This window comes from Maniola jurtina, chromosome 27, assembly GCF_905333055.1.
Source record: "Maniola jurtina chromosome 27, ilManJurt1.1, whole genome shotgun sequence".
Lineage (NCBI taxonomy): Eukaryota > Metazoa > Arthropoda > Insecta > Lepidoptera > Nymphalidae > Maniola > Maniola jurtina.
Window position 1 is genome coordinate 4,258,288 of NC_060055.1, and position 13,951 is coordinate 4,272,238.

The 13,951-nt window shown below is 39.7% G+C and overlaps 1 protein-coding gene across 1 annotated transcript in view; it reads right to left on the reverse strand.

The window, feature by feature from the left end:
- Window positions 1-13,951, reverse strand: part of LOC123878947 — a 46,537-nt gene that overhangs the window by 1,519 nt on the left and 31,067 nt on the right. The window contains exons 9-21 of the mRNA XM_045926324.1: window positions 13,110-13,248; window positions 12,593-12,744; window positions 11,475-11,613; window positions 10,420-10,595; window positions 9,858-9,993; window positions 8,554-8,718; window positions 6,080-6,180; window positions 5,257-5,796; window positions 4,623-4,739; window positions 3,764-3,830; window positions 3,242-3,342; window positions 1,349-1,528; window positions 271-412 (exon numbers count right to left, since the gene is read on the reverse strand). Of these exons, the coding sequence (XP_045782280.1) occupies window positions 271-412; window positions 1,349-1,528; window positions 3,242-3,342; window positions 3,764-3,830; window positions 4,623-4,739; window positions 5,257-5,796; window positions 6,080-6,180; window positions 8,554-8,718; window positions 9,858-9,993; window positions 10,420-10,595; window positions 11,475-11,613; window positions 12,593-12,744; window positions 13,110-13,248 (2,155 nt within the window). The remainder of the gene's footprint in view (window positions 1-270; window positions 413-1,348; window positions 1,529-3,241; window positions 3,343-3,763; window positions 3,831-4,622; window positions 4,740-5,256; window positions 5,797-6,079; window positions 6,181-8,553; window positions 8,719-9,857; window positions 9,994-10,419; window positions 10,596-11,474; window positions 11,614-12,592; window positions 12,745-13,109; window positions 13,249-13,951) is intronic.

A 13,951-nucleotide genomic window follows, 5' to 3' on the forward strand; every position in this document is an offset into this window, starting at 1 on the left:
ACGGACGGACAGACAGACAGACAACAAAGTGATCCTAAAAGGGTTCCGTTTTTCCTTTTGAGGTACGGAACCCTAAAAATAGCGAGCAAACGAGCAGGCGGGTCACCTGATGTTAAGTGATTACCGCCGCGCATGAACATATGCAGCACCAAAGGTACCACCGGTGCTTTGCCGACCTTTCAGGAATTTGTTGGTCCGCCCCTTGAATAACCCCATGTTGTAGTCTAGTGGGAACACCACCGATGGGAGGGAAGGGAGGATTCTTCTTACCTTGGCACTCCCAATCCACCAGCTGCAGGTGGTGCATCATCATCAGGTGAAGACACGGGTATCCAGTATCCTGAACCTGGTCTTGCAGGATTCCGTTGATATTTTATATGTGGTCCATCTTCTATTGGTACTCTGGTGTACCCTGTAAAAATAAATTGTTTCTTCAACCATTGTTACAGGAGATCCGCAAGAGAACCAAGGTCACTGGCATAGCCCAAACTATTAGCAAGCTGAAGTGGCAGTGGGCAGGCCATGCCTGTACTAGAGGCGATGGCCGTTGAGTTGAGCCGGAAAGTTCTTAAGTGGAGAACGCGTTTAAGCGAGCGTAGTGTGGGACGCCCTCCAGCACGATGGACCGACGATATAAAGCGGCTGGCGGGAAGTGGCTGGATGAGGAAGGCTGAGGACCGGGTGTGGTGGCGCTCTTTAGGGAAGGCCTATGTCCAACAGTGGACGTCCACATGCTTATGATGATGATGATGACTTCAACCATAATAGTAAGCATAGACAATAGAAAAAAAGTTGTAGTTTTAATATGAGGTATTGTTAGATTCTTCTTAGTTGTGAGAGTGATACTGGGTAGGTGGCGTCAAAAAACTTGGTGGACGCAAGCCACCGAAACCCGTACGTAGGTATATTTTTGGGGGCAGCCTGTCGTCTTAAATGGTTGATTGATTTTAATAAAAATGAGATGAGGCCTTGGTTGTACAATGGACAAATAATAATTTGCAAATGAGATATGAACGTCGAAAAAACTTTTTTCATTCCTATTTGAGTGGTACCTCGTTGGATTCATAATTTAAAATTTCGAACCTAACTTACTTAATCACGTAACCTGAGAAAAATACCTATGACACTCCTTCGACGGAACTTGCTTAGCTCTTATGAAAGAGAGACAAGATATAAGAATTTGTACGATAGAACGAGAGGCTTTTATTAAATTTTCGACCGCAGCACTATGCGAACTGAATTGCACTTTACATCGTCGAAAACAAGAGTCATCTATTTTTAAACGTCCTTGCGGATTGATCCTTCTGTACCTGCAAGTTACTATTAAATATTCTGTGGTAAAAGTTACCTGGCAAAGGATTCCCATTCTTATCATAATAAGCTTGAGGACCATTCTTGTATAAATCATCCCAATATTTTCTGTCTCCCTCTGGCAAGTATCCTCCGGTATACTTGTCTCTCTCTACCGGCACGTAGCTTGGTTTGTCTATGGGTTTCTTGGTTTGGTCTGGTCTAGGTCGGATTGCCTCTGAAAGTTTTTGATATTTTAAAAAAAATATGGAATCACCACTAGTGTTTTTGAATCGTCATAAGAATGTACCACTGATTTAATCCACGGAAAGAAATTAGTTTAGGGCTCTTTCTGTCAGGTAATCCCATACAAATAACAGACGCAAAAATCTCCATTCTGACCATTTTGAGTCACCAACCAATCACAAACGAAACTATATTTTCTAATTGAATTTCGAATGTTTCTGAAAACATTTTCGGAATTGAATTTCAAATGATTTTTGAAAATATATTTGTGACTAGCTGATGCCCGCGACTTCGTTCGCGTGGATGTAGGTATTTAAAAATCCCGTGGGAATTCTTTGATTTTCCGGGATAAAAAGTAGCCTATGTGCTAATCCAGGATGTAATCTACATTCTAAATTTCAGCCCAATCTATCCAGTAGTTTTCGCGTGAAGGAGTAACAAACATACACACACACACACACACACACACACACACACACACACACACACATACACACACACACACACACACACACACACATACAAACTTTCTTCTTTATAATATTAGTGTGATGATTGGTTGGTGACTCCAAATGGTCAACGTTTACTGAGATTTTCGTCTCTATCATTTGTATGGGATTACGTAACAGAGACAGCGCTATACTCATTTCTTTCCGCAGATAGAGTCCGATGATGTCCGCAACTTCGTTTCATTCATTTTCCGGGATAAAAAGTTGCCTATGGCTGCTTATAATTGTTTTCCGGGGCGCCAGGTATCTTTTTACCCAGTGGTGTGCACACGGTTTAAAGCCAGGGTAAGCACTAAGGTACGAACTTATTGTCTAGCAGGTCATAATGGAAAATAAGTGTTGATTTATTACAACTAGGGTAGGCAGTACTTTTATACCTCTATGAGCTGCACGCCACTGTTTGTACCTCTCATCAATTAATATATTTTAACTGTTGGGCCGTGAAAAGCTAGCAGACAGACAGACACACTTTCACATCCATACTAATATAATAAACATAAGGTGTGTCTGTCTGTCTGTCTGTCTGTCTGCTACCTTTTCACTGCCCAACAGTTTAACTGATTTTGACGAAAGGTACAGAGTTAGCTTACATCCCGTGGATGGACATAGGCTACTATTTATCTCGGAAAATCAAAGAGTTCCCACGGGATTCTTAAGTACCCATCCGCTCAACCGATTTGCATGAAATTTGGGATCGAAGCAGCATGCGTCCCAGCAATTCACATAAGCAGCTTTTTATCCTGAAAAATCAAATAGTTCCCATGGGATCTTTAAAAACCGAAATCCACGCGGATGAAGTCGCGGGAATCCTCTAGTTTAAAATATAAAAAAATATGGATAGTGCTTTTGAATCGTCAAAAGAATCTACCACTGATTTGGAATGTCATTAACAACCTAAGTACCTAGGCTATCGTCGCTTCCGAGTGTTTTAAACCCAGTTATAATATACTAGGGGATGCCCGCGGCTTCGCCCGCGTGGATTTCGATTTTTTTAAATCCCCTAGGAACTCTTTGATTTTCTGGGATAAAAAGTAGCCTATGTCCGTCCCCGGGATGTATCCCAAGTCTGTACCAAATTTCATTAAAATCGGTTCAGCGGTTGGGCCGTGAAAACGTAGCAGACAGACAGACAGACAGACAGACAGACACACTTTCGCATTTATAATATTAGTATGGATCTACTGTATTATATATACCTCTGTGTCCCTGGGATGGATGAGGTACGTTGTGCTGATGGTACGGATAATATTTTTCGCTGCACGGACGCCACTGCTCATGGGATGGACCGACATAACACCTGGGATAGACAAAAATATGTCCAAACATACCTTTTATGGAATTGGTTAGGTACGAGTATTTCATAAGAATATATTTTGTTGAGAATTTCAGCTATCATAAACAAATATCAATATTTGGAAATATTTACATTTTACATAACTTTTTCAATCAAAAAGGCTGCCTTGAATTTTGAAGTACGTATCTACAAAGTCTATGAGCGCAAGTTTAATTAAAAAAAAAAAGAATATTAGCCATGCTAATTATCCTCCCCTCTCTCTCTCATCTTTCCCCTCCAATTAAGCGTAAAGCTTGTGCCAGGAGTGGGTACGACAATAGTGCAACGGGTGGGGTTTGAACCGCCGACCTTTCGGAATTCGGTCCGCTCTTCAACCGTTGAGCTATCGAGGCTCTAATTGTTTATAAGTACTAAAAGTTAGTACCATGGTTTTTGGAATCCTTCGCTGTATCCACATCTATGGGTCGCAGCGCAACAGTAGTCCCAAGAACCTGAAACATTACAAATCACTCATGAGGACCATGTGATCATTGTGTCTTAACAGGGCTCTCTCCGTCACTCGTTTCATACAATCGTAGTTCCAATTTCATTTGAATATTAAGCAACCAAAGTCCATGAAATTTTGCAGACATATTCTAGAAACTAATATCTATGTCAGTGGTGTTTTAGATTTTTCTAAAAATATGTAGTTTTAAAATTACAGGGGCTCAAAGATTTATATGAAAATTCTTAAGACCGCGTAATTTTGAAACCGAATATTTTAACAGAAATCTGGAAAACCACAGACATAGATATTAGTTTCTAGAATATGTCTGCAAAATTTCATGGACTTTGGTTGCTTAATATTCAAATGAAATTTGAACTACGATTGTATGAAACGAGTGACGGAAAGAGCCCGGTTAATTATGTCATTATCAACCAATAGATGTCTAACTAGTAAAAGTTTTTTTTTTCTCTCTCGTCTGGCTTTACACAGATAAGCCAATACTTACAATAACTTTACAAAGTTAGGGAAATTATATAAGTATGGACTTCGTCTGTGCCGGAGCTCGCCGACACACGCGTGGCGTCACTTTAGTCACTCACGCTTCCCAGTCAGTTCCTACACCAAAAAAACACCAGTAAAACACAAAAACTGGCCACTTTTAACAAAAAAAAAAAAAACACTCCAAAAAAGCACCGCACGCGCACCAGCAAACGCCAACACAGACGAAGTTTAGTAAAAGTTTAATTGAACAAAAGATATTCTAATTTTTTTTTAATGTGTCAATGATAATAATTACCAATTTCTCCACCCTCAGGCTCGCAAGCCCAATGTCCAGCGATGAGGTTCTGCTCACAGACTGTTCCCTTCCTACAGGGGAACCCTGACACTGTGTAGTGGCGCCATGACACCGATACTGAAAAAGACCGGCCAAATGCGAGTCAGTCTCGCGCACTGAAGGTTCCGTACTCGGGTATTTTTTCCAACATTTTGCACGATAAATCAAAAACCATCATACATAAAAATAAATAAAAATCTGTTCTAGGATGTACAGGTAAAACCCTTTTATATGATACCCCACTTGGTATAGTTATCTTACTTTGAAAATTAAAACACATTTTAATTTTTTTTTAATGATGTAACCACAAATTCGCGGTTTTCAGATTTATTCCTGTACTTGTGCTATAATACCTCCCTACCTGCCAAATTTTATGATTCTAGGTCAACGGGAAGTACCCTATAGGTTTTCTTGACAGACACGACGGACGGACAGACAGACAGACAACAAAGTGATCCTATAAGGGTTCCGTTTTTCCTTTTGAGGTACGGAACCATGAAAAAACCCACTTTCGTTTCCTCGTTCGTATTATGGGATGTTATACTTAGCAGGTTTTACAGAATAACTGATTTTCGATAAATGGATGAGTACTTACAGGATTCGTCAATTCTATCAACAGGCGGCGGTCTTTGCGGCCTATATCCCACATCTTGACCTGGATGACCAGCTGGTCTACTTCCAGAACCTTGAGGTTTATATCCGGAACCACTTGGACTATATGACGGTTTATAGGCCGGTCTGTCCTGATAATAAGGAGGATAGGCCGGTTTATATGAGGGATAACTTGGACCGCTCGGATATGAGGGTTCAGCGGGTTTAAAACCAGGTCCACTTGGACCCGATGGCAAATAATCGGGTTTGTAACTTGGTCTATGTACTGGGCGATATGGTTCATAGCTTGGTCTGCTTGGTTCAAAATCTCCGGGTGGATAGCTTGGTTTAAAGCTCGAACCGGGTGGATAACTGGGTGGACCGCTCGGTCCTGTGATTTCTGGACCACTTGGTAAGTAGCTAGGTTTTATTGGTGGTCCTAAATCATAACCCGGTTTGTAACCGGTTTCAACTATATAAGGTTTTGGAGGTTCTGATCCAGGGTAAACCGGTCCGGTTGGACCGGAACTGCTGATGTACGTTTCTGTAAAGGAATCATTGTTTTTAGTTAGGTAGGTGTTCGTGTAGCCCTGTTGAACTCTCCGTGAGACCTCTTGATGACCTCTTGACGACCTCTTGATGACTTCTTAAGGACATCTTAATGACCTCTTCATAGCATTATCATCAAGAGGTTCACGTCAAGTGATCATCAATAAAGGCCAGCAAGAGGCCATCAAGAGGTCGGCAAGAGGTGTTCAATATACGTCATTTGGCAGGGCTATTATATTTGATCGACCTCATCTTCACTATGATTTATTTAGACAAACCTGGTGGCGGCGGTGGAAAATCTGGTGCGGAGACTGGTCCAGGATAAGTTTCTTCTATAGTTGGCGATGATAAGGGACGGGGTACTTCGAACGATGGCACCCTAAGTGACAGAAAATCATTTATTGAAGATAGTCTTATTATTTAGTACTACGACGCCCGCCCGCGATTTTGTGCGCGTGGATTTATTTCTGAACTTTGATTTTCCAGGATAGAACGTAACCTATATTCTTCCCTAGGATAAAAGCTATCTCTGTACCCCAGGGACGGTTATTATAGGCTACTCAACTCACGAACCATCCCTTTCCGGTTCTGTACCATCGTGCAAGAAATAACACTAAATTCTACGGTTTTCTGATTTCCCCTTTACTTGTGCTATAAGACCTACCTACCAATTTCATGATCCTAGGTCAACGGAAATTACCATATAGATTTCCTTGACAGATATGACAGACGGACAGACAGACAGACAACAAAGTGATTCAATATTTGCTTGCGACTTTCAGGCTTGTGACTCCTACGCTCCGCCTCAGAAAGGCCCAAAAGTCATTTGTCTTTTATTTATAACAAAATTTCTCAATCAATTTTGGACTAACCTTTACACAAGTTTAAAAAATCTATTTATTTATTTATTTATTTATTTATTTTTTTGGATCAACAAACGGTAGCACGCAGTGCTTGGGAAAAAAACAGTAATAATATAAATATAGTAATACTATACGTGCTACCCACGACGTCAACCACATATTATTAATTATACTTTACTACATAGTTACATCTATAAATTAATATTAGTGTTGTAATTAAAAATATATTAGTTAATTTATTCTAATTACCCTACAGCCTTAGTTTAATATAGTATTTTTTTTTTAAGAGAATCTATGACCAGCTTCTTGAAAGAGCCCACACGAGTCGAAAAAATATCAATATTACCAAAGCATGCATTATATGACTGTGTCATTCTCCATAGTGGTGAGCGTTTGCCAGAATTTGTACGACATTTTATAATAGCAAAAAGTTTATGCGTCTGATTACTACGTACATGACTTCTAACTGGTATTTTATAACAGAGTTTACGAGTTAAGGGAATACAATCGTATTTATTATGACACAGATCAAATAAGAGCATAGCTTCCAGTTGTTTGCGCCTCGACTGTAAGTCAAGTATATTATATTTTAAAAGAAGTTGGTCATAGGGAAGGTATCCTCTTGTGCATTTATAGTGCATCCTCCGTAAAAAAATTTTTTGTATAGTTTCTAATCTCTTAACATATTTATCGTAATAGGGATTCCAAATACAAACAGCATATTCCAGTTGAGCGCGAACAAGCGATTTATACAAATGTAGATAGGTAGCAACTCTCTTGAAATTAGTACCGGTCCGCATTATAAATCCCATACATTTTATATGCTTTATTCACAATATTTTGTACATGCGTGTCTAAATGTAACTTACTATCCAATGTTATTCCCAGATCTTTAATATCACTAACCTTCTCTAGAGCCTCTCCACAGAGCGAATATGTATAGTAGCTAGCGGATTTCTTTTTTGTAAAAGTAATATGCTTACATTTATTTAAGCTTAGATTAAGTTTATTTTGTGAACAATATATAGTAAATCTATTTAAATCAGCTTGAAGATGGTCATGATTATCTCGTAGTTCAATTGTTTTAAATATTTTAAGATCATCTGCATATAGTAGGAAATTACTATGCTTAAAGCATTCATGAATATCGTTTATGAATAAAATAAATAAAAGAGGTCCAAGAATTGATCCTTGAGGAACTCCAGAAGTAATCATAACCAATTTAGATTCATGACCACTGATAATAACTCTTTGAGTACGACCTGATATGTATGATTTAAACCATCGCCAAAGATCACCACGTATACCGTTATAAGCTAATTTTTCTAATAAGCGTTTATTGATCTACCCTATCAAAAGCTTTTTGAAAGTCCGTATAAATGCAGTCTGTTTGTCTGTTGTTATCTAAATCTTCAAATAAGTGGGAAGAAAAAACAAGAAGATTAGTTACTGTTGAGCGTTTCTGCACAAATCCATGTTGTTGTGGTATTATAATTTTATGTAGCAGTGGATAAATGGAATCGTGTACAAGCCGCTCAAAGACCTTAGAAAGTACAGGCAAAATAGATATCGGTCGGTAATTTTCTACGTTCTTTTTGGATCCCCCTTTATGTACAGGTACTATGCGAGCCATTTTCCATTTCGCCGGAAATATGCCTTGTTTAAGACACATACTGTATAAAATGTGCAGTGGTTTGTAAATGGTAGTAGCAGTGGCTTTGAAGAAAATTGGAGGTATATCATCCAACCCAGATCCCTTTGTTACATCCAACTTTTTTAGAGCTTTAATTACATTTTCAGTCGTGTTTTTGTGTTTTTTTTTCATCTATTAAAACTATGCTTCTGAGAAAAGCATATTATATAATTTAAGATTATTTTTTACGACTTACTCATATTCTCCATTGCCATGCACCTTCCGCCAGCACTGTTGGTTGAACAGATCGAAAGCGAACAACAGATCGTCAACGGAGTGCTCATAATCAACTCCTCGTTGTAGGTCGAACAGACGGATCTCTGATAGGAGACAGTTTTCTGTGTCCGGAGGGGCGTTATTTCTGAAAGAATTTTATTTGAAGTTTTTATGCATTACTAGCCGATGCCCGCGACTTCGCCCGCGTGGATTTAGGTTTTTCTAAATCCCGTGGGAACTCTTTGATTTTCCGGGATAAAAAGTAGCCTATGTGCTATTCCAGGATATTATCTATCTCCATTCTGAATTTCAGCCAAATCCGACCAGTGGTTATTGCGTGAAGGAGTAACAAACACACACACACACACACACACACACACACACACACACACACACACACACACACGCACACACACACACATACAAACTTTCGCCTTTATAATATTAGTGTGATGGTAGCAAAAGGCAAAGCATAATACAGGTGTAACCAGGACTCTAACTTGACTCTAACAAAAACTTAGCGTTATTATTATACTACCTTTACAAAATCCAATGCCAAGAACCATTTGCCATCTTGTAGTTATAGTATTTTTCAAACCCGCATTGTATAGCGTACTAAACTCGGGTCGATGCCCAATTTACAACGTGGCATTGACTTCGATTGACCTATTTATGGAACATTCGTTGACCCCTAGCATCAATCAGATGTTTTATTTGCAACACATTGTGAACTTTAAAAAAATACAGAATTTAAAAAAAAACGCGTTTTTTTGTAGTACCTTATCAATAATCATCAGTACTAAATTATCACTTGCTTTAACGGTGAAAGAAAACATCGTGAGGTCCTAACAAACCTACATGCCTGAGAGTCAATGTTCTCAAAGGTGTGTGAAAGTCTGCCAATCTGCACTTGGCCAGCAACATGGCAGAGTATAATCTAAACCCTTCTCATTCTAAAAGGAGACCTGTGCTCAGTAGTGAGCAGGTGATGGGATTTTTTTTTTATTCAGATACTTAGCCCTTGACTGCAATCTCACCTGGTGGTAAGTGATGATGCAATCTAAGATGAAAGCGGTCTAACATGGAAAGGGTATGGCAGTTTTCATTAAACCCATACTCCTTTGATTTCTACACGGCATCGTACCGGAATGCTTAATCGCTTGGCGGCACGGCTTTGCCAGTAGGGTGGTAACTAGCCACGGCCGAAGCCTCCCACCAGACATGATGGAGAAAAGAACTATGAAAAGTACCAGGACGTAATAAACAATAGGAGTTAAAGCATACTTAAAGGAGAAGCTCAGGCAAGTAAACGGTGCATCGGAGCAGAAAAGACCACAAGCTCTTTCGTCTTTGGCGTGGGCGTGGCCCTTTATTGATATCGGTGTCAATTTCGCCGACTTTTCATACTGGAGGTAGCATTCTGGAAATAAACATTGATTAAATACCTTTAACTTCTACTAGCGAGAAGTACGATCAAATCCAGTGTTAGAATAAAGTAGAATAGAACACAACTTTTGCAAGTGCTTTTGAATCGTCAAAACAAGTGTAAATTAAATATCACCCCTGACAAGTGAAGGTTACAGTAACTAGAAAAGAGCGGATAACTTTCAAACGGCTGAACCGATTTTCTTAGATTATAGTTAAGAACACTCTCGATCAAGCCACCTTTCAAACAAAAAAAAAACTAAATTAAAATCGGTTTATTAGTTTAGGAGCTATGATGCCGCAGACAGACACAGACAAACACAGACACACACGTCAAACTTATAACACCCCTCTTTTTGGATCGATTGGAGGTCATGAAGAGGCCGAATAGAGGTCATTTAGAGGTCAAAAAAATAATTACCTGGTTCCCGGTGAACATCATCATACAAAGCAGGTTCACACCCCCTGCCATAGTTTCCTCTGGAGTATAATTCGTGTTTGTTGGGGGTTAGACCGTGTTTCAGCTCAAGGGATGTTGGTGGTGATGAAGTCAGGATGCAGTTCTCAAGGTCATCGCCAATGGTTGGTGGGTCGAACCTAGTAAAAAAAATTGTAAAGGAAAAAAATATATTATACCTGCTCTTATGAGGATGAAAAATTTATGATAGAATTCTAAAAATACTACTCCAGAACTAATTGCTTAGTATTTGTTTTTTTTTTTAAGAACATTAGCCATGCTAATCATGACTAATACTCCCCTTTCCCCTCCAATTAAGCGTAAAGCTTGTGCCAGGAGTGGGTACGACAATAGTGCAACGGGTGGGGTTTGAACCGCTGGCCTTTCGGAATTCAGTCCGCTCCTCAACCGTTGAGCTATCGAGGCTCAAGTATGTAAGTATACTATGTTATCATGCCAATAGATCCTGATAGAGAGAAAAATATCCAATGGAAACAGAGGTTATGGGAGCCATCATTTATGAGATTTACGGATGAAATAACTGAAGAGTAGGTACAAGTTACAAAAATTGTCGGATGATTACAACGAACAATAAGTACGCCGAAAAAAATAAGTTTTATAAGTATAACATTAAAAAAAAGTTTAAATCTAAGACAACAAACGTAAAATATGACCAAGCAAAATAAAGGGAAAATTATTTCAGACCATGGTCTGTGCCATGTGCTAAAAAAATGCGCGAGATATTTCACCGCGGTTAATAGTCTGATCGGTGACAGAAGGGCTGGCTCAATTTTTGCGCAAAGGATCAGCCTGGCTGTACAACGCGGAAATGCAGTCTGTATTCTTAGCACCATTCCTCGCGGGCATGATTTGTGTAGTAATTAGATAAGGCTAATTTTAAGTTTTAATGTAATATTTTCTATTTCAAATAAGTGGGTAAGGTACACAATAAATCGAGCCTAATTTCTTTACTTCAAGTTCCTTCAAGTTCCTTGAATGATTAATGTACACTATCTTACCTAAAACTAAATCCCCTGCAGAAGAAGCTGTGGGCTCTGATGCATTCAGCTTCACAGGCACCTAAGCCCGTCACAGTTAACGCTGCTCTCACTGCTTTTCCACTAACTGCTGCCCCAGAACGGACGTGCCAAAAGCATTCTGGAAGAAACATACACTTTTTAATCTAATAGCAAGCAAACGAGCAAATGGGTAACCTAATGTTAGGACTTCGTCTGTGGTGGCGTTTGCTGGCGCGCGTGTTGTGACTTTATGGAGTGTTTTTGACGTGACAACGTCTTATAATTCGATAGAGCCGGCTGCACGCACGAAAAAACATGACTCATGCGGCGTTACCTCGCTCTGAGGCGTTCCATGTAAGGCTTGAAGTGCAAGCGAGAGCGCGGAACGAGCGACAAAGAAGCACAATCGGCCTTTGTTGTCACGTTCAACTATCGTCAGTAAACCGACTTTACAGACAACCAATTTTTTTTGTTAGAAGTGGCCGGTTTTTGTGTTCTACTGGTGTTTATTGCTGGTGGAACTGGCTGGGAAGCGCTGTAAGGAGCGCCGCGTGTATGTCGGCGGGCGCCGGCACAGACGCCATAAGTCCATACTTATATTTATAGTTTCCTAACTTGTAAATAACTATAAACTTGACATTGGCTAATCAGTGTAAAGCCAGACGAGAGAGAAAAAAAACCTAATGTTAAGTGATTATCACCGTCCATGAACATTTCAAGGACCAAAGGAACCGCATTAGCGACAAATGGCTGAAAAGCTGACAACGCATTAATGTTTCAGGAACTTGTTGACCCACCTCTTGAATACACATGCGCATAGGCCTTTCCTAATAAGGGCATTAGGGCATTACTTGCTCTACACTAGCACTTCTCCTCTCAGCAAAGGTTACCTGATAGAGATTGCTCCAAGCAATAAGGCCGCCTTTGCACACAATTGTTTTTTTTTTTCTTCTTTCTGTGTTGTGATCCTTTACATGTGTTTTTGTGTGCAATAAAGTGTTCTATCTATGTATCTATCTATCTATCTACTTGAAAAATATTAATCTTTTCTTTAGAGGACGTCCTACTAGCAATGCAATATGCTTGCACCAGAAAGTTTAAAGGAAATAGGTCCTTACCACTCTCAACCCAAGGTTTAGTATTGACAGTCAGACATCCCTGATGAAGAGGCATGGCGTATACGTCAGAACCACTGTCAGCAGACATCTCCAGACCTCTGTAGGGTCTCTCACTGAGGAAGCAGTTGTCTGATCCCGGAGAGCTGGAATACCTGGAAACAGATGAACTTCAAACCTCCTAACTATCCAAAAACACGACGCTCCAAGTTCTAAAAAAAACTAAATTAAAATCGGTCCATTCGTTTAGGAGCTACGATGCCATATATACGATGCCTATAGTATAGAATATTATTGTAAATTGAACAATTGAAAAGAGCAACCGCCGAGTTTCTTGCTGGTTCTTCTCGGTAGGAACGGCATTCCGAATTAAATTATTTGACGATTCAAAAGCACTTGTGAAAGTTTATTTGAATAAAAATCTATTCTATTCTATTCTATTCTATTCCACAGACAGATACACACGTCAAACTTATAACACCCCTCTTTTGGGTCGGGGGTTAAAAATAACGATATTTACCTGTAGCTATACGAAACGCATTTGAATTCTCTTTCACCAAAACAGGCAGCCTCACACTCGACAACTGTGTGCGCTAGTAATGATCGTCTAATAGCGCCAGACCCTAGAGACATACCAGGTCGGCGGCGAGAGGAACAGTCTGAAATAAATGATAGTATATAGATTAAAAAGAAAAAAAGAATATTAGCCATGCTAATTATGACTAATACTCCCCTTTTCCCTCCAACTAAGCGTAAAGCTTGTGCCAGGAGTGGGTACGACAATTATAGTGCAACGGGTGGGGTTTGAACCGCCGATCTTTCGGAAGTTAGTCCGCTCCTCAACCGTTGAGCTATCGAGGCTCTATCGAGGAGATTTTCATGGCGAATTCACGAATTTGGTCTTGGATTGTAGTAATAAAATGTTGTTTTTGTTTATGTGGCTAGAATTCATTACTAAAGAGAATAATCCATACTAATATTATAAATGCGAAAGTGTGTCTGTCTGTCTGTCTGTCTGCTACGTTTTCACGGCCCAACCACTGAACCGATTTTAATAAAATTTGGTACAGAATTAGGATACACACCGGGGAAGGACATAGGCTACTTTTTATCCCGGAAAATCAAAGAGTTCCCACGGGATTTAATGAAACCGAAATCCACGCGGGCGAAGCCGCGGGCATCCTCTAGTAATAAATAATTGAATAAAAATCATGATTAGGGTTCCGTACCTCAAAAGTAAAAACGGAACCCTTATAGAATCACTTGTTATCTGTCTGTCTGTCCGTCCGTTCGTGTCTATCAAGAAAACCTATAGGATACTTCCCGTTGACCTAGAACCATGAAATTTGGCAGGCAGGTAGG